The sequence below is a fragment of the Euleptes europaea genome, chromosome 2, assembly GCF_029931775.1.
Source record: "Euleptes europaea isolate rEulEur1 chromosome 2, rEulEur1.hap1, whole genome shotgun sequence".
Taxonomy (NCBI): domain Eukaryota; kingdom Metazoa; phylum Chordata; class Lepidosauria; order Squamata; family Sphaerodactylidae; genus Euleptes; species Euleptes europaea.
This window is the reverse complement of record NC_079313.1, coordinates 27,546,232-27,571,787: the sequence shown is the minus strand read 5'-3', so window position 1 is coordinate 27,571,787 and position 25,556 is coordinate 27,546,232. Positions and strand designations below refer to the sequence as shown.

At 44.3% G+C, this 25,556-nt stretch overlaps 1 protein-coding gene across 1 annotated transcript in view; it reads right to left on the bottom strand.

Moving 5' to 3' along the window:
• RGL1 (ral guanine nucleotide dissociation stimulator like 1) overlaps positions 1–25,556 on the bottom strand; it is a 123,566-nt gene that overhangs the window by 26,811 nt on the left and 71,199 nt on the right. Inside the window, exons 5-9 of the mRNA XM_056845125.1 lie at positions 15,314–15,498; positions 13,405–13,517; positions 7,318–7,533; positions 4,049–4,152; positions 1,364–1,448 (exon numbers count right to left, since the gene is read on the bottom strand). Of these exons, the coding sequence (XP_056701103.1) occupies positions 1,364–1,448; positions 4,049–4,152; positions 7,318–7,533; positions 13,405–13,517; positions 15,314–15,498 (703 nt within the window). The remainder of the gene's footprint in view (positions 1–1,363; positions 1,449–4,048; positions 4,153–7,317; positions 7,534–13,404; positions 13,518–15,313; positions 15,499–25,556) is intronic.

The following is a 25,556-nucleotide window of genomic DNA, read 5'->3' as shown; positions in this document are numbered from 1 at the left end:
TCCAGTCCAGAAAACATGTGGCTCATGTTCCTGCTTAAGGGGGCGAATAGTTTGAGCTTCTGTGTATGCTGGCATTGTGGAGAATGCCCGTGCCAAAATGCCACAAGCCAAGAGTGCTTACAAAATACTTCTGGTCCAGTTGAAGAGTACAGCCAACCTCTGGACTTCCCTGAATCATGCTTATCTGGAGTACAACTTTCTCATTTTTGGACAACTTAATGGGCTATTTGTCCTTAACTTTCAAAATGTGTGCTGTTAATAAACAGCTCCCCCGTCCATTATGTAATGCTCTGGTGTTTTTCTAATTCACTTGAATCGGGGGTATTATGACTAATCTCTTTGGTTTGCTGACTAACAAGGAGACAGTCAGGAAATGAGAATGCTTGCTTCAACATTCCAGCAGCCCTGGCCTCTGAGACTGCTTTTTCCAATAATTTTATGAAGGGGGGGCATATTTCACAACACTTTTGGTTTTTTTGGCACAGAGTAATTAACCTATTGCCATTACTCACTGGCCTGCTTTTAGCCACAATTGCAGGGGTCAGCAATTTGACATAGCTTCTCAAGTGCCCTCCCAAAAAAACAATGGTTTGGATGTGGGTCTCTTTTCCATTTCTTTCACAATGGAGGCTGGTTGAAAGCATTCATTAAGCTTCTCTGTGATCTCCATATTCTCCTTTATTCTTTTCACACCTTTGCTGCCTAAGGATCTTCATTGCCTCCCCAGCTGATTTTTAGCTCCTGGCTAAAATGATGGTTTATTCCTTTAGCAGCTCACTCCCTTCTGTCATTTAATAAAAACCTTCTTGCCATGTATGGATTCCTACAAAAAGTTTTTTTAAGAGCAACAAAAACAGCAGCAGCCCGACTACTTGCTTTTGCAGTTGTGAGCTGCTAGGGTTTTCTTAATAGAACAGCAGAACAATTAAAGTAGAAGAAAAATACCGTTTGGGTTAAATACTCACAGCAGCACCCAGAGGTTTGCTTATCCAGATATCTAGCACCAATGTGCCGTCGTATGGACAGTTTCAAAGGATTTCTACCACTGTTTACTTGAGAGGGCAGCCCAAATACCTCAGGCTCATCAGGGCCTGAAGCTAAGCAGGGTTGGTCACCAAGAAAGACTGGGGTTGCTATGCAGAGGAAGGCAATGGCAAACCATCTCTGGTCATCTCTTGCCTGGAATGCCCCATGAGTGGGGTTGCTGTGACTCACTTGCTATCTGACAGCACGTTCTTCTGACTTGCAAGTGATAGACCCCCAACTTGCTGGAGATTGTTTTGAGACAAAGCTGAATGCACTTGTTCATAAGGTTTAAAAAGTGAAGAGCCAGTACGGCACTGATACATCTGCTCTTTCTCACCTTCATTAGCAACTCCCGGCTTGTCAAATAGTTGTCATGGTCTGAGAAAATTTCTGACAGTTCTTCAAACATCAACATTCTGTCCCTGCACAGTGAAGAAGCGGAGTCAAATGTGAGGTTCTCTGGCAAGCTAAAAACAAACCGTCAGCTAATTTCTTTGGCTGGCTGTATGATCTTACTGGTTTTTAGTCAGGATCCCAGGCTGCTGCTGGTGTTGAACTGGTGGCCAAGGAGATGGGTATTCAGTGGCCTGTATCTAGCCATCTGTGCACAGAAGGCCCACAGAGTTTCCCAACATGTTTTTGACCTTAGGAAAGATCATTTCCTGAGATCATGGGATCTGTGCAGAGAAATACCCATGTGAATTTGGGAGGGGGGGTGGAATAAGGAGAGAGTTAAGCAGATGTAATCACTCCCTCCCCTCAGTGGAGCTGTGCTTGCAGAAGAGGGAGAGGAGCAATTTCACCCCTGAAGCCAGCATGGTGCAGTGGTTAAGAGCGGTGGTTTGGAGCTGTGGAGTCTGATCTGGAGAACCGGGTTTGATTCCCCACTCCCCCGCATGAGTAGCAGAGGCTAATCTGGTGAACGGGATTTTTCCCCACTCCTACACACAAAGCCAGCTGGGTGACCTAGGGGAAGTCACATTCACTCAGCCCCACTTGTGGGGAGGGGAAGGGAAGGTGATTGTAAGCCGGTCTGAGTCTCCCTTAAGTGGTACAGAAAGTTGGCATATAAAAACCAACCCCCCTCCTCCTCCTCCTCCCCTCCTCCTCCTTCTTCTTCCTTGTCCCTCCAACCCCCAACATGCATACATATTTCTCCATGTGAGTCCAGTGACCCTGGGAATGATCATTCTGAGGTTGGGAAGGAGTCAGAGGAACAGAAATGAGGGAAACTCCACGTTCATAGAATCATAGAGTTGGAAGGGGCCATACAAGACAACTAGTCCACCCCCTCCTCAGTGCAGGATCAGCCTTAAGCATCTCTGGCAAGCATTTGTCCATCCACTGCCAATGAGGAGGAGATTGCCACCTCCCAAGGCAGCCGATTCCGCTCCTGAACTACTCTTACTGTTAAATATTTTTCCTAATATCCAGCCGGTACTGCGAGTCCTATCCTCTGCTGCCAACAGGGACAGCTCCCTGCCTTCCTCTAAGTGACAGCCTTAATGTTTCCATGAATTGAAGTTTGGGTACAGGCCAGTTTGTATAGCACCGCCCAGACAAAAGAGAAAGACCAGCTACAGGCATTTCCTGGTACTGAAGCTGATCAAGGTAATACTCTCTGACCTTTATCAAAGCTGCCAGGGTTCCTTGACAGCCTGAGCAATGAGGAGATCTGTTCTTCCTTGTTACACAATGCCTTTTGCCTTCCTTCTCCCATCCCATCAACAGGCACCAAGACACTTTCTAGCCTCTTCACCCAAACCCTTGGTGTTCAAAGTGTATGTCTATGGCTTCCCTCCTCTCCCTGTCATTGTGGTTCTTCATTTTGCAGCTTTAGCGTTTTCAAATCATTTATTGCTAGGTAATATGATTTTATATTGCTTATTTGTGTTTTAACATATTATAAACTGGGTTGCTAACCTCCACATGGGGCCTGGAGATCTCCTGGAAATACAATCATCTCCGGACTACAGAGGTAAGAACATAAGAACATAAGAAAAGCCATGCTGTATCAGACCAAGGTCCATCAAGTCCAGCAGTCTGTTAACACAGTGGCCAACCAGGTGCCTCTAGGAAGCCCACAAACAAGACAACTGCAGCAGCATCCTGCCTGAGTTCCACAGCACCTATCATAATAGGCATGCTCCTCTGGTACTGTAGAAAATAGGCATGCATCATGATTAGTATTCATTTTTACTAGTAGCCATGGATAACCCTATCCTCCATGAACATGTCCACTTCCCTCTTAAAGCCTTCCAAGTTGGCAGCCATCACCACATCCTGGGGCAGGGAGTTCCACAATTTAACTATGCATTGTGTGAATAAATACTTCCTTGAATCTGTTTTGAATCTCTCACCCTCCAGCTTCAGCAGATGACCCTGCATTCTAGTATTATGAGAGAGGGAGAAAAGCTTCTCCCTGTCCACTCTCTCCATACCATGCATAATTTTATAGACCTCTATCATGTCTCCCCTTAACTGCCTTCTTTCCAAGCTAAATAGCCCCTAAGCATTTTAACTGCTCCTCATTGGGCAGTTGCTCTAGTCCCCTGATCATTTTGGTTGCTCTTTTCTTCACCTTCTCAAGCTCTGTAATATCCTTTTTTAGGTGGGGTGCCCAGAACTGTACACAGTATTCCAAGTATGGTCTCACTACAAATTTTTACAAGGGCAGTTCCCCTGAAGAAAATGGCTGCTTTGGAAGGCAGCCTCTATGGCATTAGACCCAACGGAGGTCCCTCCCTTCCCCAAACCCCACCCTCCCTGGTTCCATCCCCAAATCTCCTGGAATTTCCCAACCTGGAGTTGGCAACCTTCATTGTAAGCCACTTTGAATGCTTCACTTACACAGAAAGACAGCAAATATTTTTTAAAACAAACAAGTAAACAAGTACAGGAACTGGGTCTGACCATTCCTGGCCAAGGATAGTTATGATTCTAGCCCCAGAGCACAACCCTCAGAGAATCAGCAGAACAAATGCTAACTTCCATTTAAAGGAGCAGTGGGGGGAAATCTTACTTTGCGACGGACGCCCAGGTCTTCTTTAACCGATATATGGAGTTGGACTGCAGAGCTGAAACAACGGCCCTCAAAGAGGAAAAATTCTTCAGGATCCTACATTCCTGGAAAATGAATTATTAAGAGACAGAAGAGGGGTTAAATACCAATATTAAATATTCAACAAACCAATCACTGTTTTATGAGTATCGCAGCTGCTATAAATTATCACTGCTAAAAACCACCTGAACAAATACTGAGCTTTCTGAATGGCAAAAAAAGTCCAACGTACCCTTCCCTGTCTTTGAAAACACGTTATATAGGCTTTGGCACTTTATTCTTGTTTCCTCCACTTTTAACTTTGTTTTCTTGCACTGATGGTGTTCAGTTCTTTACTTCCTAGTTTAAATGCTAGAGCAGGTGGGCCTCTGAAGGCAAATTGAAGGGAATTAAAACTTGCTTACTTAAAAACATGCTGCTGCTGCTATAACTAAACTCTGCCCCCATCTGCCACAAGGGAAGGAGATTGGAAGCTTCCAAGTTACTTGGGGCCCTTCACATATGGAAGGTTCTGGACACGGAAAGAAGGAGAAGTGTCAGCAACAGGAAGAGAAAAATTGGCTAACAAATGCGAACAGCCAACTTCTGTGGATGCTGACCATACTGGCATGAATACAGTCAGTATAGGTCAACACACTAATAATGCTGTGTATAAACACCATTAAACTATTTATCTCACTTAGTCAATTATAGACATATACAACTGGTGAAACTCCAGAGAAATTGACAAATGCACATACATAATGGAGAATATAGCCCTGACCTGGATGGCCCAGGCTAGCCTGATCTCGTCAGATCTCAGAAGCTAAGCAGGGTCAGCCCTGGTTAGTATTTGGATGGGAGACCACCAAGGAATACCAGGGTTGCTGTGCCGAGGAGGGCACTGGCAAACCACCTCTGTTAGTCTCTTGCCATGAAAACCCCAAAAGGGGTCGCCATAAGTTGGCTGCGACTTGAAGGCACTTTACACACACAATGGAGAATATACTGCGCCTTCACACTCTACATGCTATTTGGAATAAGCAGTGCAATTTAGCATGAATTAAACTATGAAAAGATAAGGTAAGCCCTTACGGTATTATGGATATATTGTAAAGAATGAACTTCTAAATGTATACCGATATGTACTTCACTTTGTTTTGACTACCTCACTAATGGCACACTGAAGTAGGTTGATTTTGAAATGGTGGAATATCTAGATTACCGTATGTGCTTTGCTTAACTTTTACGTGTGAAGCTGGAATCACGTTTATGTGAAAGATCAACAGGAGCTTGTGAATTGCTGTGAAGTCGTTATGAAGTGAACTTTGGATTGCAAACAGTATGCTTTAAGGAAGAAGTCTATAATTGACTAAGTGAGATAAATGGTTTAATGATATTTATACACAGCATTATTAGTGTGTTGACCTATACTGACTTTGTGCATTGTATGTTTAAGTATAGAGGTGTAATTTTTTGGTTTACATACTGGCATGAAGGCATTCGGCTCAGAAAAAGAGCATGACAGTTTAAGCAAAACTTCAGACCACTGATATTTACTGTTTACCAGGTTTTGTTTATGAAAAGTAATAGAAACACGGCTCAGATCCCACAGCAAATCTCTGATGCTCAGCCAGAAAGCTCACTGAGCATCCTTAAGATAGGGGGTTACCGCACTTGTATTCCCAGAGATGTATTAAGAGTTTGAAAATGTTATAAAAAATACTGTTCGCACTTTCTATGTATTCCCACTGATGTATTAAGAGTTTGAAAACGTTATAAAAAATACTGTTCGCACTTTGTTTGGCCCCTTTAGCTGTGAAGACGTCTTCCAACCATTTATAAGCCGTGGTATCCAAAAACCCTTTTAAAGAGATGTTTTTTATAACATTTTCAAACTCTTAATACATTGCTGGGAATACAAAGTGCGGTAACCCCCCCCCCCCAGTCAGTCACCATCTTTCATCCTCATCATCCTCAGGGCTCTTATGAGGATAAATAGTCCTATGTGGGCTGCTTGTGGGATGGAAATGTAATCAGAATCATAGGCCTAAAATGCACGGCCACTTACCGCGGTTTCTGCCCAGGCTCCTCCCTGTTGATTCCCAATTTCACCCAGAATCAAATCTTCGCAAACGTACGACACTTGATTTGCTGCTGGCCAAGCTATGTGTTGACCCAAAACGAACCCGGATTTGCTCTCGAGGAGCCAAAACGTTATCCCTGGCTCGTTCAACTAACCCGGAAGCGGGGCGTGGACACCAGAGGCTGTGGTTGGTCAGTGAGAGTGAATCGACCAATCACCAGGGGGAGGGGGCGTTGCTGGACGACCAGGAAGTTTGTTGTTCCCGCGTTTTCTGTTTGCACGGACGGAGCAGCGCACAGTTTCGCCATGGGTCATGCGTACAGATACTCCCCCGGCCCGGGTTCATTTAATCCTGGCTGGAACAGGGAGGAGCCTGGGCAGAAACTGCGGTAAGTGGCCATGTGTTTTAGGCGATAGAATTGGAAGGAACCACCAGAGTCATCTAGTTCAACCACCTGCACAATACAGGAAATTCACAACTACCTCCCCCCCCACATCTCCAGTGACCCCCTACTCCATGTCCAGAAGATGGCCAAAAAAATCCTCCAGGATCCCTGGCCAATCTGGCCTGGAGGAAAATTGCTTCCTGAACCCAAAGTGGCGATCGGCATTTCCCTGGGGACGTAAGGAAGGGCCACAAGAGCCAAGCACTGAAGCAACCCTTCCTGCTCTCCCTCTCATAAACTGCCTACATTCACAGAATCAGCACTGCTTAAAAACCTCCAAAGAAGGAGAGCCTACCACCTGAGGAAGCCTGTTCCACTGAGGAACTGCTCTAAGTGTCAGATTAAAACTGTCAGAAAAAATTAAAAACAACAAAAAGTGAAAGAATGGCTGCTGAAAATAATTAAGCTGGAACCATTGTACCTGTGTGTTTTGTAATTGCTCTTACCTGGATGGCCCAGGCTAGCCTGATCTCGTCAGATCTCAGGAGCTAAGTATGGTCGATCCTGGATAGTGCTTGGATGGAAGACCCCCAAGGAAGTCCAGGGTTGTTACACAGAGGCAGGCAATGGCAAACCACCTCTGTTTGTCTCTTGCCTTGAAAACCCTATGGGGTCACCATAAGTCAGCCGCAACTTAACAGCACTTCCCACCACCAGTTTGTATTTATGCTTTTTCTTTGAAAGTTCAAGGAATCAAACAGAATGGAACGGCTGCTTACATGTGCAATGTTAATCCACTTCTCTATGATCTTGGCTCGTTGCTGTGTTTTCAGCTCCTTGCCAGTCAGGATGGTTCTGACGACACACTTGGTCACGGCATTAAACTGCGCGATGGTGGCTCTGATGGTGGCGGCTAAGTGCTTGTTTTCTTTCTTATCCCTCCGAGACCAGATGCAGCCCAAACAGTGATGAGGTACCACTCTCTTAAACAGTTTCTAAAAGAACACACACAAAAAGGCCATCAAACAAGAACACCGTAACTTCCTGTCAGAAGTATTGGCCTGTATCCCACCCCTCAGCTCAACCATGTTTTCAGCATTCCTCCAGCCTTCCTCAGAGGCAAGAGGCCTTTCCTCCAGCAAAAGAGCTACTTCCTTCTGAAGGAGGTTTCTGAACCTGAAGGAAAGCTAAAAGCTTTCCTATGCAGTGTGATGAGATACAGGCCACTGTGTCGAATGCATATCTGCACATCAGGTATTTCCAAACATTCTCCCAGCTGAAGTACATTTTTTATCCTGATGTAAAACTGAAGGGCGCACTTTATTATGACACAAGGCCAGATTTACTTTCAGAGTATGCTAAAGTAAGACTCACCCATCCTCTGTGCTTCTTTCTAATTAGAAAGAGGCGAGACCAGAACTGCAACTCATACGCCGATACAACAGGTAGCTCCCAAGGATGGCTAACGCTACCAAGTTCCTTCAAGAGTAACTGCCTTGGGTAAGTGGTTTACTTACTGAATCTGGAATCTCTAGACAAGCTGGTTCCTTTCTGAAACTTGATAGTATCAATTGAAGAACAACCCAACAGCTGGAATCCCATTAATTATTCTTCTATCCACTAGTCTAGAGAGGAGAGCAGCCAAATTGTTTTTGTATGGCATAAGATAAATATTTACAACCTGCATTAGCAGACCCGACTTCTGGCAGTCGGCTTTCATAAAAACTCACTCCAATTTTTATAAACCTTTTAATGCTCCCAGTTGGATATCCATTAGTGACGTTTGCTCATATTGAGTGCTGGTACGTTATCTTAACAGTGCAATTGCACACAAGGAAACGAGAACCTCTTCTTCCCACCCAAAATCAAGTAATTTTGGAAACAAGGTCTGCTATCAGATATGCCCATGCACATCACTGGTAATAGCTGATATGTAGATTGTTGGTCTCTGTGTATTTAAACAATGCAAAAACAGTGGAAAAAAATGACTCTTCAGCCTAGATATGATCCACACGTTACAGCTTTGGGTGTACACTTAAACATACACCTAAAATAAATGACCATCTTAGTCAGGCACTATTTTGAAGTAGTTCTGAGCAGGTTTTCTGCCCTGTCTTCAAAGATATGAAGAACTTTTTGACTATGAATACTAAGAAATTGAGCAGATCTAACTGATGGGACGACTGGTTTCAGAAAAAGAGTTTTACTTGAATAAAAGATATTCCAAACATTGTATCAAACCCTGATTAAGGCAGGATAAAAACAGAGTTTCACTTACCTGTAACTGTTGTTCATCTGGTGGATCTTCTATGCAGGCACACATTGGGGACTGCACAGGCCAGCCACGGATAAGATTTGTCAGCTTCTAGCAAAATCTAAAAGAGTGTTCCCCCTCCCCTTGGGGCATGCAATCTCCCCGCCCATCAGTCACATGACCCAAGAGCACTCTTCCCTCCAGTTCTCCAACCTGCCACCACGGAACCAACCACCGGTCTAGTGTGGAGGTCCCACAGCGGGGAAGGAGGGAGGGATGTGTGCCTACACAGAAGACCCACCAGATGAACAACAGTTACAGGCAAGTGAAACTCCGTTTTTCATCTGTGTGGCTTCTATGCAGTCCCACATTGGGAGAGTAGCGAGCTTGCTTACCAGGATGGTGGGTGTGGGACAGTCACCGAAATAAAGACTGCAGTACGGCACGTCCCACGGCTGCATCTCTTGCTGACCGCAAGGAAATTGGAAATGCGGAGGCCTACCGCACTAGAAGTATAAATTTTCCTAGCGAGGGCATCCAGTTTATGGCCCTCTCTATCCTGCGGAGAGGAATGTGCTCCTGACCTATATTTACCAGGCAACACCTCCACTATTACGGAATTAGGAGGGGGATGCCGGTAGAGGAACTCCCCACCTTCCCTGCGAATCTTATATAGATTCTCAACTCTTTTGGTGGATGAGGGGACTGAGGCAGGTTTAGCCCAGTTGGTACAGACCACTTCGAGAATTTTTTTTATCATAGGAAGGGCCACAGGGCCTACATCAGGACTATGCAGGATATCCATAATATCATCTGCAGGACTGGAATCCTCCGGTTTAAAATCAATTTTTAGACTTAGGAGAAACTGGTTTAGAGTCCCCAACAATGTCCTCGGGTGAGGGAACTGAAGCGCAGGATTCCTCATCCTCAACTGACCCAGGAGAGAAGAAGGCATCATATTCAGAATGATCAGTGTCCCTTGATATAGAAGGAAACCTGGATAGAGGAGGCTTGCGAAGTGGCGCTTGCCTTGGACGGACAGAATCTTTAGAATGATCATCAGGATGGCGAGACGGCGTGTGTCGATGCCGACGAGAGCCCCCAGAAGGCGAACGGGAGCGGCGGTAACGGTCGACCAAAGAGCCCAAATACACCGAAGGTGTAGGATATCGGCGTCAAGAAACATCTCGGCGTCGACAGGAGGGAGACCGGCTCCTAGAGGAGTAACGGCGCCTCTGAATGACTGGACTGCGTGAGCGAAATGAACGGCTATGTCCAGTAATTGACTGTTTGGATGATGAACGGCGTTTCTGAGCGGCTGGAGTACGTGAGTGGAGTGAATGGCTATGTCCGGTAGATGACTGTCTAGATGAGGATCGGTGAGATTGGGAGCGGCGAGAGGTGGATCGGCGCCGACGATGAACGGATCGGCTCCGACTATTGGATCGGCTCCGACAAGACGAACGGCTCCGACGATGGGATCGGCTCCGACGATGGGATCGGCTCCGACGAGAGGATGACTAACATCTACAAGAGACAGATCGACTCCGACGGGCGGATCGATGTCGAGAAGAGGATCGGCTCTGACGGGTAGGGTGGCAACTGTGTGAAGCAGACCGACGCTGACTGGATCTGGACGAAGCTGGGCTTCGAGAACGGCATCGAGAAGACGATCGACGCCGAGGCCATTGGCCAGGTTCGAGATGGGATGAACCTTTCGGTGACTCCACTTGGACCTTGTCGACCGACTGCCGGGAGTCTTGGTGGGTGCTCACATGAGGGGGTGGCTGAACGGCACCCTCCTGGAGCTCTGAAGGTTCTGCCCAAGGCCCTTTATCATCAGGCCGTGGGAACTTTGGAAGCACCGGAGGCACATCTTTGTAGAGATGAAGGAGGTGCTCTTTGAACTCAGCCGAGTCTTCCTGGGTCCTGCTCGGACACGGAACCAAGGGGGTAGCCAGGGAATGAGGAGGCGAATCCTCGATAGTAATGGGCTGCTGCACAGCTGCTTTGGAGGCGAGCGACGCCGAAGGATGAGACTACTTGGCCTGGGATCGGCATCGAGGAGATGCCGAGGGTGATCGGCGTCGAAGAGACTTCGGCGAACGCGAAGGTGATTGGTGCCAAGGCGATCTGGAGCGGGACGCATGGTGCGAAGAGCCGCAGCCGCGGCCATCTTGCGAACCCGGAGCAGGAAACTTTGCCGGGCGAATAATGACCAACGAGGGCTTTTTAGACGGGCCACCCCACTTGGATTTTTTTGTTGAGGGTCCCGCTTCGGATTGTGTCTTACCGGACGAAGGACCAGGCTCAGCAGATTGACCTCGTGGACGAAGAGACTCCTTGTAAAGATGAGAAAGCAGGCGAGCTGACCGAACCCTCAGGGCCTTGTTGGTAAGTTTGGGGCAACTTTTACAAGTTGCAGGAATGTGGCCTTCTCCCAAACAAAGGAGGCATTCAAGGTGAGGATCAGTCTTCGCCATCTTGGTACCACAAGAGGTACATTTCTTGAAAAGTGGAGCTTTCTTGGACTCCATGGCTAGAGAGGAAGCTAACACGTTCTCTCTCCATGGTGGCAGAAAGAGAACTGGAGGGAAGAGTGCTCCCTCCCCCTTGGGTCATGTGACCGGTGGGCAGGGAGATTGCATGCCCCAAGGGGAGGGGGAGCCCTATCTTTTTAGATTTTGCTAGAAGCTGACAAATCTTATCCGTGGCTGGCCTGCGCCTGCACAGTCCCCAATGTGGGACTACATAGAAGCCACGCAGATGAACGATGGTTTAGTGTAATATACACAATGAACTATGATTTGCCACAGGGCAACAAATTAGAATAAGAAACCATGGGATGAAGTGGGCTTTCAAGCCATGGTTTGGCCTGATGTCTGAACTGATAAACCACAGTTTCCTGCTATTACAACTGATCTCCAGGCAATATAAATCAGTTCCCCTGGAGAAAATGGCTGCTTTGGCAATTGGACTCTATGGCATTGAAGTCCCGCCCCTTTCCAAACCCCAGATACTGCCTATACCCACTGCTGCTGTTGAAATACTCACTGCTCCTACGGGGTGGGGTGAACAACCAACAAGCGTGCCACCCTGAGCTCTTTGGTAGAGGATGAGATACGAAGACAGACAGATATTAAAAACCTATTCAGTATCAGCCAACATTTGGAGCATATTCACCACTGAGGTTCACAGAGGAGGATTTTAAGGAGATATCTTGTGTTTCAGCCCTTACCTACTTGGCTCAGGCTAGCCCAGTCGCATCATATCTCAGAAGCTAAGCAGAGTCAGCCCTGTTGAGTATATGGATGAGAGACCACCAAGGAAGTCCAGGGTTGCTACAGAGCCAGGCAATGGCAAACCACGTCTGTTTGTCTCTTGCCTTGAAAACCCTACAGAGTCGCTGTAAATCAGCTGTGACCTGACGCATTTTCTACCACCACCATCTTCTGTTTCCCTTCAAGCAGTAGAGGAAAGCATCCTCTCATCATGCACTGAAAGCCATACTAGATGAGCAATGAAGTAATCTGACAAGCTATTACCATATAGTCTGGTTAAACATCTATGAACGTATGAAGCTACCTGGCAGAGTGTGACCAATCAATGTTGTTTACTCCGATTAGCAGTGACTCTCTAGGGTCTCAGGCAGAGGCCTATCACATCACCTACTACCTGGGGGACTGAACCTGGAACCTTCTGCAAGCAAAGTAAATACCCTCCCTCTGAGCTCCAGCTCTACCATGCAAAGGATCAATTCCACCAGCATTTTAATAATAAACAGAAGCACCTGCCTGCAGGCCAAAGAGGTAAGTAAAATAAAGGCAGAGACCATAGAGCTTCCTGTGACGTTTGAGGGACCAAAGGCCTCAGAGATACGGACTATCAGTCAGCAAAAGCCTATAAAGAATAAAGGATCAACTTGTCTGATTCTCCGCATAGCATAACACAAGTAAGAACAGCACGGAAAGTCTGGTGCAGGCTTGTGCCTCACTAATACCAGCACACGTATCCTTAGACTAGAGTACAGAAGAACATAAGAAGAGCCTGCTGGATCAGACCAGAGGTTCATCAAGTCCAGCATAATCTTCCACACAGCAGCCAGCAGAGCCAAACAAACAGGACCCAGAAGCCAAGGCCCTCCCCTGCTGCTGCTTCCCAGCACCAGTATTCACAGGTTTGCTGCCTCTGGACATGGAGGCTCCCTTCGGACACTATGGCTAGTAGCCATTGATAGATGTCTCCCCCATAAATCTGTCCATCCCTCTTTTAAAGCTATCTACACTGGTGGTCATCACTACCTCCACTGGCAGGGAATTCCACAGTGTAATTACTCGATGAGTAAAGAATTTTGTCCTGAACCTATTTCCCAGCAATTTCATTGGGTGTCCCTGAGTTCTAGTGTTATGGGAGAGGAAGAAAAAGCTCTATCTACTTTCTCCACTTCATGCATAATTTTATAAACCTCAGTTATGTCTCCCCTTAGCTGTCTTCTTACTAGGCTGAAAAGTCCCAGGCTCTCCAGCCTTGCCTCATAGGGAAGGTGTTCCAACCCCTAATCATCTCAGTTCTCCTCCTCTGAGCCATGAGCTAAAGTGTATCCTATACTTACGGCATCCATGTAGGTTAGCTGTTCTGCCACAAGGTCCTCTGGGAAAGAAGAGAACTCTTCCAATCCACCGCTCTCCGTTTTTTCCTCAAGGGCAAGAGCATCAAGGATCCCAACTACCATAACATAATACTATTGTGAGAACAGATAAGATATACTTTTGGACATTTCACTAAAGAGTACATACATACGTAAATTTCCCATAATGCTTGAAAGCCCTACTGTGCTGAATACTATCCTGAAACATAACATACATTTCAGTCAATGAAAGATGCAAGAGTTGGAGGCGAGCCAGGCTCCCAACGTCAGGTAAAAAGGACACAGTGATCTAGTTCCCTCTTAAACACATGTCTTAAATACAGTCTTTTTACCACATCATGCTCCATTTGTTTCTAACTGAACACCCGCTCCTGAGGTCCCAGTGTTTTACATCATATGCTCATGGGAAGCCTGAATGTCTGAAGGTGAAGAGGGGCAGAAAGACTGGGAATCCCTGTACCAGACCATATTGCATCACAAGGATACCCTCCCCTCCCCCGGCTTACAGAACAAGTTTCACAGTTCAGTAGATCCCAGCCTATATTGGTGCTATATTGCCCTAACTGACAGTGCCATTTAAAAGTTTTGAAATTTTGGAATTAATTAAACAACTTGTATCGATGAACCATGCAATAAGCATAATGGGGGAAATATGATTATTTCATGAAGTGAGCAGAGCCAAAGCATATAAAAACAGACATAAACAGCTCCTATGGTCCCCAAAGTTATTCTTCATACATTCAAGATCTGTTTTGTTCACTAAAGCACCTGCAGCTCAGATGACCAGCACTTGCAGCAGGAAATACAGATTCTGCACTGACCCAGCTTCTGTACCTAGGAGATTCTGTGAGAACCACCCCTCATCCTGTGAAGATCTAATTATAGAACTCAGTATCTACCTTTTCTTTGTTTGATCTGCTGGAAACAACTCCAGTGAAGTGCAACAAGCCTTTAAAAAAATAAGTAAATTTATTTGGCTCCAAGTCTGATTTGATCGTAATTTCTGCAATGTAAAAGCAAGTGCCGTTTAACAATGAAAAGAATCACTGATCTTTACTGCATTCTTCCATTCTCTGGCATTATCGCTTCCCGTCCATTTCCTACAGTTTTTCCACGAAAGCTGGCTGTGGATACTATTGCATTCATTTCACACCAGCTTCAACAGCCTTCTTTCTAGCTATGCTAATTATGCCCAAAGGAAACGTTCTGTCTTGGGGGGAGGCGGTATTTATCAGACTTGTCAACGCACACAGCATTCCAGTGTCACTACTGTTCTCAATCGGTTCAGTGGCTCTTTGATCCCGTAGACGTAAATTTTCCTATTGTCCTTGTATGTCAGCAGCTCAGCCACTCAGATAGGAAAAAACAGCCACAGACATTTCCCTTTGTCACAACAGCAGCTAAGGAACAATATTTCATGACATAAATGCCACAATCCAAAAAAGCCTGTTTTTTGGTCACAGGAAAGTCACATTACAGAGCTATTTTAGAATTGGGGGAAAATCAGATTAGGGAAGGACTGTGAGTTTACTTTGAAGACTTGCAAGTTGCCAGCCATTAGTAAAAGCAATTAAGGCTAACAACAAAGCACGGGAGAGTTTTAGAAATGCCAGTGTTCATAATTTTCAGTGAGAAGCACTAAGCATGTGACTTGGCAGTCAAATTTGGGTTTTCACCCTGCTAAACAAGAGCAAAAACAGACACTTGGTTGGTTCACCAAGTTTACGGTGCAGGACACAATCAACTGTGCCAGATTATGCTGTTTAACCCAATCAATACTGGAGCATTATGGGTAGAAGTCCAAAGATATGCAGCATTTGAGTTCAACTGGTTCTTTTAAGCATTCTGTGATAACTGGAGATACTATACTTACTGTCATTCACCAGTTCTTGTTTCTGAAACTGCTCCAACAGGTGTTGTGCCCTTCTTTCTGGGTCCGACCCTGGCATAATCCGCGTCAGATAATCCAACAGTTTCCGTAAACAAAGGTAATGGGGTGGCTCCTGGAAGTCTTCAGAGCACTGGTCTAGCCATGCCCTTAGGATGGAGGCTATTGCACTGGGGGGTGGGGGCGGAATTGCAAACACACTGTCAAAAGTTAGATACATCACAGGCTCTCAAACTATATTCCAGTGAGCCTTAGCCTCCGCTGTGCATGTTAAGTGCCATCAAGTCGCTTCCGATTTACACTTCCATAGACAAATTAAATATTACTAGGACCCAAGGCTAGCCTGATTTTGTCAGATCTCAGAAGCTAAGCAGGGTCAGCCCTGGTTAGTATTTGGATGGGAGACCACCAAGGAATACCAGGGTTGCTGTGCAGAGGAAAGCACTGACAAACCACCTCTGTTAGTCTCTTACCATGAAAACCCCAAAAAGGGGTCGCCATAAGTCGGCTGCGACTTGACGGCACTTTACACACACACACACACAGGACCCAAGATTCAATCTAAGGAGGAAATTGTATTGTTCCAAAACACAGACTCCCATCCGTGGGTTCAGGTTTCATTTTTGTTTGTTTCCGTGTGTGTGCGGGTGTTCTTTTAGGCAGGGGACTTTTAAAAAAGCCTACTTCTAATTAGTTATCGTATCGTATAATTTGTAATGGTCATGGACCATCAAATAAAAGATGTTACATAATATATAGTAAAATCACAAATATACAGGATAAAACACAAATTCAAATATTTATAACCACAGACATTACTAAAATAATCAATACAGAAAATTCATAGAGTTAATACAAAATAACAATCTATAAGATTCCAGCCAATATTCATCCCATACTTCCATAGCTATTGTATAGATATGGTTCAGCTCTGCTTATTTTTATTGCTAACCAGGCAAATCTAGCAACTCTATTGGTTAAAACCTCACCTGTATCTGACAGTAATAATTTAAGACATTGTTTCATTAGAGCCCTAGGACATTCTACAAGTAATGGCTTAATAGTCCTGTATGTATATGGTCATACAGCTTACATTCAAATAGCATGTGTTTGGTAGTTTCGAGTTCACTTTCTTTACAGATACATTTACGTGCTTCCATCGGAAGTCTATTATATTTCCCATCTAAATACAAAGAGGGCAAAGCATAAAAGATCTTCGATATTCAGAACTTGTGATATTAAGAAAATATGACATCATGATGTTCCTATTGAGCAAGTCTTTTCTAAAAAGGGGATCCAAGATCTCATTTAAATAATGGTGCCACTCTGGTTTTAAGAAGTTCCTTTGCTTTCTCATAAGGTCAAAAGAAACTGGTATGAAAGCCCGTAACAACCCAACTTTTCTTTATGTGCTGTTTGCCAAGGCGCTACAAATTAGTCTGTTAGTATTAGAGTTATTAGACCCTTCTTTTGGAACAACAATTTTACCAAAACAAAAATGTGGCCACCCAAAGCCTAGACTGGACATTAACCATCCCGGTTTCGATACTTACTGCAGCATTCAAAATATTATTTGGCACCTGAGTATTTTTTCTTAAAAACTTGGATTAAACCTTCTCTAAACTAGATATATTACCGGAGATGCTCAGTGGTGCCCCATAGGTCTAGTTAGTTATCAGGGTTATCGTCTCAGAACTTGTGACAAGTTGTCCAGCAATAGCTAAGATTCGTTTAAAAAACAGAGTTTAAAAATGTTCTGATTCAAACTGATGAGTCTAAATATTGTTGAAGGCTTTCACGGTCAGAGTTCATTGGTTCTTGTAGGTTATCCGGGTTGTGTAACCATGGTCTTGGTATTTTCTTTCCTGACGTTTCGCCAGCAGCTGTGGCAGGCATCTTCAGAAGAGTAACACTGAAGATCACTTCAGGATACAATGGTTCCATATTAACATACCATACCCTCATTAGCACATTATCTTGATACTTACAGGACAATGATTAGCACATTACTTTTGCAGGACAATACTCAGCTCAAACCCAACCCCTTTCTGACTATATATTACTCTTCCTACACCCTTGACACTGAGAGACACTGTCCTTCAGTGTTACTACTCTGAAGATGCCTGCCACAGTTGCTGGCGAAACGTCAGGAAAGAAAATACCAAGACCACGGTTACACAACCCGGATAACCTACAAGAACCAATGATGAGTCTACATTACAAAATGTGAGAAGAACCCCATCATATTATGCAATCACATTTTCTCATGAGCAGGAGAATCATTTATCGATTCCAGCCAAACAGGATAGTACTGGCTCTTGATATTCCAACAGAAGCCATCTGTGGTTTGATATGCCAGTTATATAACTATGCCTTATTATTTAAGATTATGTATCCAAGGATACAGTTGCTGTTGTGGATCACATTATTTGTGTTTCAGTGCTCCGTATGCAAAGAATTTAGATTTAAATATTTGGAATGCCACAGATCTACTGGTTAATCCAGAAAAGAATCAAATTTCTGTTAGCTAATAGATAAATGAATATACTGGGACGGGGATCTCTTGTATTTGTGGCTGAAAATGCATGGCAGAATTTTTAGATATAGTTTTGGTTTATTTTTGTTTTATGATAATTTTTATGACAACAATAGGTCTCTTCCCATCACAATCATCATCTTTCTACTTTACATAAAGTGTAAAACTCGTTTTTGTAGGATATAGTTCCCAAACAGCCCATTCCTGAGCTGTTGGCGGCCGGGGATGGTGGGGAGGAGGTGCCGCTGCAGCACCCATTTCCCAGGCGCCGAAAGCTTGAAAAAAGCCTTTTAAAGGCTTTTAAAATTTTAAATGGGGCTTTTCGCCCCATAGAGAAGAGCAAGGCTGCGCCTGCTAAAAAGCAGGCGTAGCACCACTGTTTTCATTGCCAGCATGCCGGGCTGAAAGGGAACAGGGAGCTGCCCCGTCAGTGTTCTGGAGTGGTGCGGCTGCAGCACCAGGAGACCGGCGTCTGGACCTCCCCGCCAGCGTTGGGGCCACTTACGGTGTTGTAAGCAGCCCGGATGCCGGCGTGGGGGCCCCCTACGCCAGCACAACCCTTTCCTGGCCTCCTGAGGACTTTTGTCCTCAGAAGTCAGGAATGTACTGAACATTGCCACTAACTTAAAAGCAGAACATACCCCTTTAATCAGACGTATGTATATTCTGTGTATCTGCAGATTCATTGCACAAGAGTGGATTGTCTAATATCATATGAAAGGCCAAATGTGCTCTATTGGAACATATCTACACTATACACTGAAACTGGTTCAATGGTCATTCTCTTTCTGCAGAGAAAGTAAGAAACTGTAACTGTAAAGGGAGCAAGAACAAACATTCTCAGTGCTTTTAAAAACTACAGTTCCAAAAATTCTCTGAGGAAAATTGCAGTGTGAGAAATATCCCTTCCACCATTAAACTTGTACAGAACAATCTTTCAAAAGCTTGGCTTCGGAAACAATAGACAGCCACAAAATTTTCTAAGATTCATCATGCCAGAGAGAGAATAACTCCTCTAACTTGATAATACAGAAATAATATTTTTGGAGTCCAGTTTTTCTCTTTTGAGAAGCCAGCAACCAAGCAAAAACACCTGTAGAATCTTTTATCTTTTATTAAATAAAGAAGAGATTCTTTTTATTCGGTAAGACAGTAAAAAATAAAGATATAGAATAATTAACCCCCACAGAAACTGGGACATGCATGCTAACAAGATCAGGGTTCCTATCATTTTCTATTCATATTATAATTTATTATACTTGTTTAAAACAAATCAGGTTTTTAGCTTTTTGTCTCTGCATTTAGGGATTATCAAAAAAGACCCAAAGTACCAATATCTCACCAAGAGATCTTACTTCTTCTTAAACCTCTGCATTCTGAGACTTCATGTCAGAGAAATCTAATTTGCTTCTCACAAGAGTGCTTATTTATAGAGAAAATTATCTATCTTATTTTTTTCTAAGTTTGGCTCTCACAATCATGTAACTATTTCTAAATATCTGATTGGTTACCCTAAATAAGAGATAGCAACAAATAGGTGCAAATAGCCAATCAACAACTGCTTATGAGATCATCTGAGAAACCAAAATAAGGCCAATCACAACTCTTAAAGAGCAATTAATCAAGCCTATTTCTGTAATTGTTCCAACTAACTGTCCAATACAAAGGATGGGCAAAACAACAGGTGTGTAATATATAGAGAGGATATATAGAGGATTTCTGGAGGGGGCTGCTAAAGATGCTTTAGGGAGCATCATAAATAGATGTGAAACAGCAAAAGCCTAAATGTGTGTGTAAAGTGCTGTCAAGTCAGCTGACTTATTGTGACCCCATAGGTTTTTCAAGGCAAGTGACTAAGTAGAGGTGGTTTACCGCTGCCTTCCTCTGCAAAGTCTTCCTTGGTGGCCTCTCATCCAAGTACTGACCCTTGGTTTACTTCTGAGATCTGATGAGATCACACTATATCATACCATTCCACATTCCCAAAGCCTAAATAGTAGTCGTCTAATGTGTTTAAACTCAAGCAATTTACTTTTTAAAAATAAAATGGTGTCTCAAGTGCTTATTAGCACTCATTATTGGTACTCACTGGCAAAACCAAGCAAAATATACAGGTCACATCTTTCACAATTGCTCTGAAAGAAACGAACTTTCTTGCCAAGAATGCTGTTTTTTTTCCTTTTGTTTTCTTTCCTTTCTGTTTTGTTTTTTATAATAGGAAATATTATATTTTATTATGAAAATACTATATTTTATATTTTTGTATTATATTTAATATTATATTTAATACGAAAACTGAAAAATTCAGGGAAGGGCTCTTGAGTATCTTTAAGTATGGCCAGATCTCTACAGTCTTGTCCTCCTGCTGTGCCCTGGGCCCCTACTGTGTGTGATATGCAATCTGGAACTTGGAAGGGAAAGTTCTCTTTAATCCCCAGTTCTGGCATATGTACTTAGAATGAGCTGTGGAGTTTAGTCAGAGAGCAAAAGTTAAGCCACTCCCTCCGATTAGTTGCTGCTTAGGAATGCACATTTCCCATCCTATTGCTAGGAACACTTTTATGTGCCTTTTGTTTGACTACCACTTTTCTGCCATCCTTTATGAAGCTCATATCTTCAGGAGGAGAACTGTTGAGCTTAAAATATTTACAACTTACCGTGTTTGTATGGTTCTTTTTAAAAGTTATGTTTTCTGTTCTAAGAATAGCAAGAATAGGCAGTCTTTCAGATTCAGTTATGATTGCTTACCATAAACGTGTACCTCTGCACATAAGGCTTTGCTATTTAGAGTTTTTGCACAAGAAGGGATTAAACCTTGTCTTGGGTAAGCCTGCATTTTATATCCAATAAGAGATTCAGCCTCCAAATTGTAGAGGAGAGCTGGGTAGGCTTAAGATACGACAAATATATTGTAAAAAGGTTGTGTACAGCATCACAGTATGGCTTAAAAATTAATTTTGCTTAAGAACGGAATAAGACGTTATTTCAGCTCCTCTCTTACTCCTTTACAATGGAAAGAACTTAGAGGCTTTATCTGTATTACAGACCCTAAGATTTATGCCAGTTTTATGGTGATTTAGATGCCATGTGGCTTTGTTGCAGTGTCAGCGATATCATTCTTTTTTCCTTGCTGAGTTTACAAGTTGAATAAGAGATTACACACCTCTTTTAAATTGCAATGGGAGAGATAGCCTTGACTATAAAGACAAGGAAACAACTGCAGAATTAACTCCACTGTATGAAAATGAGTGCAAACAAGCTAATGAGTAAGTTCTCAAGTCACCTCATGAACTGCAGAAGTGCTGGGGATTCTGTTTACTTACATTGCTTTCTCACACAGTTCTCCTCTTGGGGCGGGGGAAGAATTCTGGATCCAGACATTTAAACATTTGGTGATGCTATGTCTGTCTCCCTTGTGTGTGTAAAGTGCCGTCAAGTCGCAGCCGACTTATGGCGATCCCTTTTGGGGGTTTTTCATGGCAAGAGACTAACAGAGGTGGTTTGCCAGTGCCTTCCTCGGCACAGCAACCCTGGTATTCCTTGGTGGTCTCCCATCCAAATACTAACCAGGGCTGACCCTGCTTAGCTTCTGAGATCTGACGAGATCAGGCTAGCCTGGGCCATCCAGGTCAGGGCCTGTCTCTATTAGCAGCAGCCATATTCAGGTGCTTTGGGTGTTTTAACAGCACAGGATCCCAACAGGACGGTGATTTTCAAACTGTGGAACTTTACGTTTTTTTGCAAACCTGATCAGTTCTTTAGTGAAAATATTAGTAATGGGAGATACACTTCCTTGTGGTCAGGCACTCCTCTTAAATCACATATGGCAAAGGTGATACCCAACTGAACTAGAGTGTAAAGGAAAGGATTAAAGTATCCTGCCTGTCTGTTGGCTCTCCCTTGTAAAGCCCCCACCCCCCACATTTCAAAGGCAAAGGTGTGTGTGTGTGTGTTTGTACACCATGGGAAATGAAACTGCTAAGCTGATCCCTCACTACTTCTTGCAAACCACTTTCAGTTCTCTTAATATTTATTGTCCAACCTAAGTGACTGCAGAGAAACGGGGAAGTTGTATGCCTGTGCTGCGCTGTACCAGAATGGGGGGCGGGGGTTTGCACAAATAGTTGGCTGCCAGTGACATGTGGGATTCCCCTCTGAGAATTCTTCCCACAACCATGGAAACTGAATGCGTGGGTCTGTCTGGCGTACGTATACATAGCACTTGAAAAGTTCAGCACTGCCAAAATTTGCAAAACAATGTCTTGTTAGAAGGGGCTTTTAAAGACAAGCTATGCAGGCAATCCTTAGAGCCCGCTGACCTCCTATCAGCTGACTTTAACCAGTGTGCTAGGGAGGAAAGCTTTCTGGAAAAGGATGGTCATTCTGCCAACTCTTTGTAGCAGCTTTAATGTTTGATGCCCCTGAGAAGCAACTCCCTGTTCCTAGCAGGCCAGAAACATAGATAGAGCTATGAGGTTTCCAAGATTTCAGAGAGAAAACTTATTATTATTATTATTACTGCCCTCCCTCCCCAGCAAATGCATCTCTTTGCCTCTCTGCTTTATAAGGGGAGATTGCTCTCTGTAAAGCTTTTAATATGCCTTACCTTTATGTTATGTCTGCTTGCTGAGGTATACTGACTATTTACTTTATAGTATCTTTGCCTTGTTTTAGAGCGGTGTTTCTTAAACCAGGGGTTGCATCCCAAGACTGGGCTGTGACCACTTTCTCAAGGCTCAAATTCTAGAGCTGGGGGAGAAGGCTTTTGACCTCCCACCAGTGGGAAGAGAGGGCAACCCTGCCTCATCCCTGTGGCACCATTCTTCCCCAAGGGCATAGTTTGCATCCAGTTCCTGGTAGTGTGGGAGGCCATGGGCACAGTCTGCCCCCATTGCTTCCCAGACCCGCAGTAGGTCAGGTAGAAGTTGAGCCACAGCTTGCGGAAGTGGGTCCCAAAAGAGAGAGTACAAGTGGGTTTAGGATTGCAACCTTTGGGTTGTGAAATACCTAGGATCGCCAACCTCCAGGTGAACTTATCTCTATCAGCTGGAGATCAGTTGTAATAGCAGGAGATCTCCAGCTAGTACCTGACTGGAACGCAGAACTGATGGCACCACATTGGTGTGATGCTCTAGGATTCACTCAAAACTCTGTCAAAACCATAAGAGTTTGGACTGAATCCTAGAGGGTTGTGCCGATGTGGAGCCATCGCTTCCGGGTTTGCACTGGAAGTGATGTTGTGGCATCGGCACATCACTTTCGTCATGACTCCCCACTCCCCTAGCAGATGGTAAGGACTGAATCTGGGACTTCATACACATAAAGCATAAGATGTACCCCAGAACTGGGGGTCACCACTCCAATATATAGCATGGATGCACATTAAGACGCCATACAATATGTAGTTTCCCCACAGTCTTAACTAGGCTTGATGCTGTCTGAGCTTGACAACCCCTTTATGTCCCTGTGGCACTAGGCCTTTTAACTGTTTCATGATGTCTTCTTTTAAGTTGGCCATGCCTCAACCACTGTTATCATTACTCACTTTTTCCTCTTGGTTTTTCATTGTGTAACTAATTTAGCTTGTTTTTATAACCTTTCCCAATCTTCTAGTTCTGTAATTACCACCATTTGGCCCTTTGTCTCCTCACTTCAGCCACACTGGTTTCTTTTGTTGTTTTAGCCTTTAGTGGAATGAAGTTGATTGCACACAACCCCAAACAAAACTTAAATGCATCCCACTGTGGGTTTCCCAGCTTTAAAGAACTCCGGTCAATCTTCTTTCACTCATTTCAGATTCATTCAGTGGTTACATCTCTTAAATCCATTCCTTCGGTGCAATTATTTATACAACCCTGAAACAGGACACCAGACTTTACTGAAGGAATACTATTACCAGCAGGAGACAAGAAGACAAAAAACCCTTGCCACAAAAAAAGAAGTTGTGATCTGGAGAATACATTATTATTACTATTATCATTTTAAACACACAGTTTCATAAAACTATCCCACATGCTGCAGTTTTGTTCTTGTAGGTTCTAATATTCTGCACAATTATTACTGCATCTGAAGTTTAGTTCCTTGAGTTCTGTCTCCTTGCTACTCATATGATTATGTACTGATCCATACTGCCACCAACATGCCTGCCACTTTACAGAGTAACACATGGAAGGAGCAGCTTCTTTCCATCTTGGCCAGGCCCAGCAGCTGGCCCCCTACCTATGTGTACCGACCTAGCCAGTGATCCATGTGACGGTCACCTCTAGGCTAGACTACTGTGATCTGCTCTACATAGGGCTGCCCTTGAGATTGCTCCGGAAATTGCAACTGGTACAGAATGCAGCTGCGCAGGAGCATTTTGGACAGCGCATATTCAACGGGTGCTCCGGCAGCTGCACTGGCTCCAGATTGAATTCTGGATCAAGTTCAAGGTTCTGGTTTTAACCTTTAAAGCCCTTAATGGTCTGGGACCATGGTATCTTCAGGACCACCTCTCCCTGTACAACCCCCAGAGAGTCCTACAATCAGCAAATTCTAATCTATTAGAGATGCCTGGCCCCAAGAATGTCTGGCTGTCCTCGACCAGGGCTTGCCTGGTGCAACAGCAGTGTGGTAAGGGTGGGCAGGGTTCTCTTTGGCTCCTTGTGCACAACTTCACACAAGGAAGCATATATGTCAGCTAAAACATCACTGAGTCTTTAAAAAAAATCTCACATGCCCCCATAATTCATACAGGAAGTAACTAATTTCCCATGAAACTAAGCAAAATAAATCCATTGTGTCTTTTTGGGAGAAAAACCCTAGCTCTGCAACAGTTTAGCTTAATTTTATAGCTGCATTGACCGAAACACACAAAGGCCAAGTGACTTGCCCAAAGTCAGAAGTGAACCAACGTCTCAGGGCTGGAGCCATGCCAAGGCCATTCTGGCTCTCCTCCAGTTGATCTACACATCACATTATGCCACGGCCTCCTTGGCATATCTGACATAGCTGAAATTAACTTGTGCACTACAAGTGCTTCATGACAAAAGAGCAGAGGGAAAGAATAGTGAGAGGTCTATTTTATGCCAAGCACTGAAAAAAATCAGTCAGTCCAAAATGCTAAAAAACAAACCGCAGATGCCAAGACCGTATTTTTCTCAAGACCCTGAAAGGTTAATAATGTCCCTGAGGCCATGCTATTCTTTCTGAAAGGACAAGGAAAGAAGACTGCACGACTTTTCAGATGAAAAGGGTTTTATTCACTGTCAGGTAGGTATTTATTCTCAGAGCTATAATGGATAGAATGCTGGACCTTGACCAGATTTGGGGAGGCCAAGGATCAAATCTTACTTCAGCTGCAAAGCTCACTGGGGGACCTCGAACCCATTATTATTCCTCAGCCTAACCTATTTTACTGGGTTGTGTCAAGAAAAAGCTGGATACCCCAAGTACACCACTCCGAATTCCATGGAACAAACAGATTTACAGCCCATTCCTGAGAATGGGGATGAAATTGTTAGGAGGAGGCGTGACCTCGCCGCCGGTGTAAATGTGTGTAATCACGCGTTTACATGCATTCACGCTGGCAGCAAGGCCAGTCCCAGTGGCGGCCAAGCGCCGCGGGGCTGCGCCTCCCCCCTTCGCTGGCGCGGCCTCTCCGTGGTGCCGGCAACAGCGTGGAGAGGCCTCGCTGGTGCAGGGGGCGGGCCG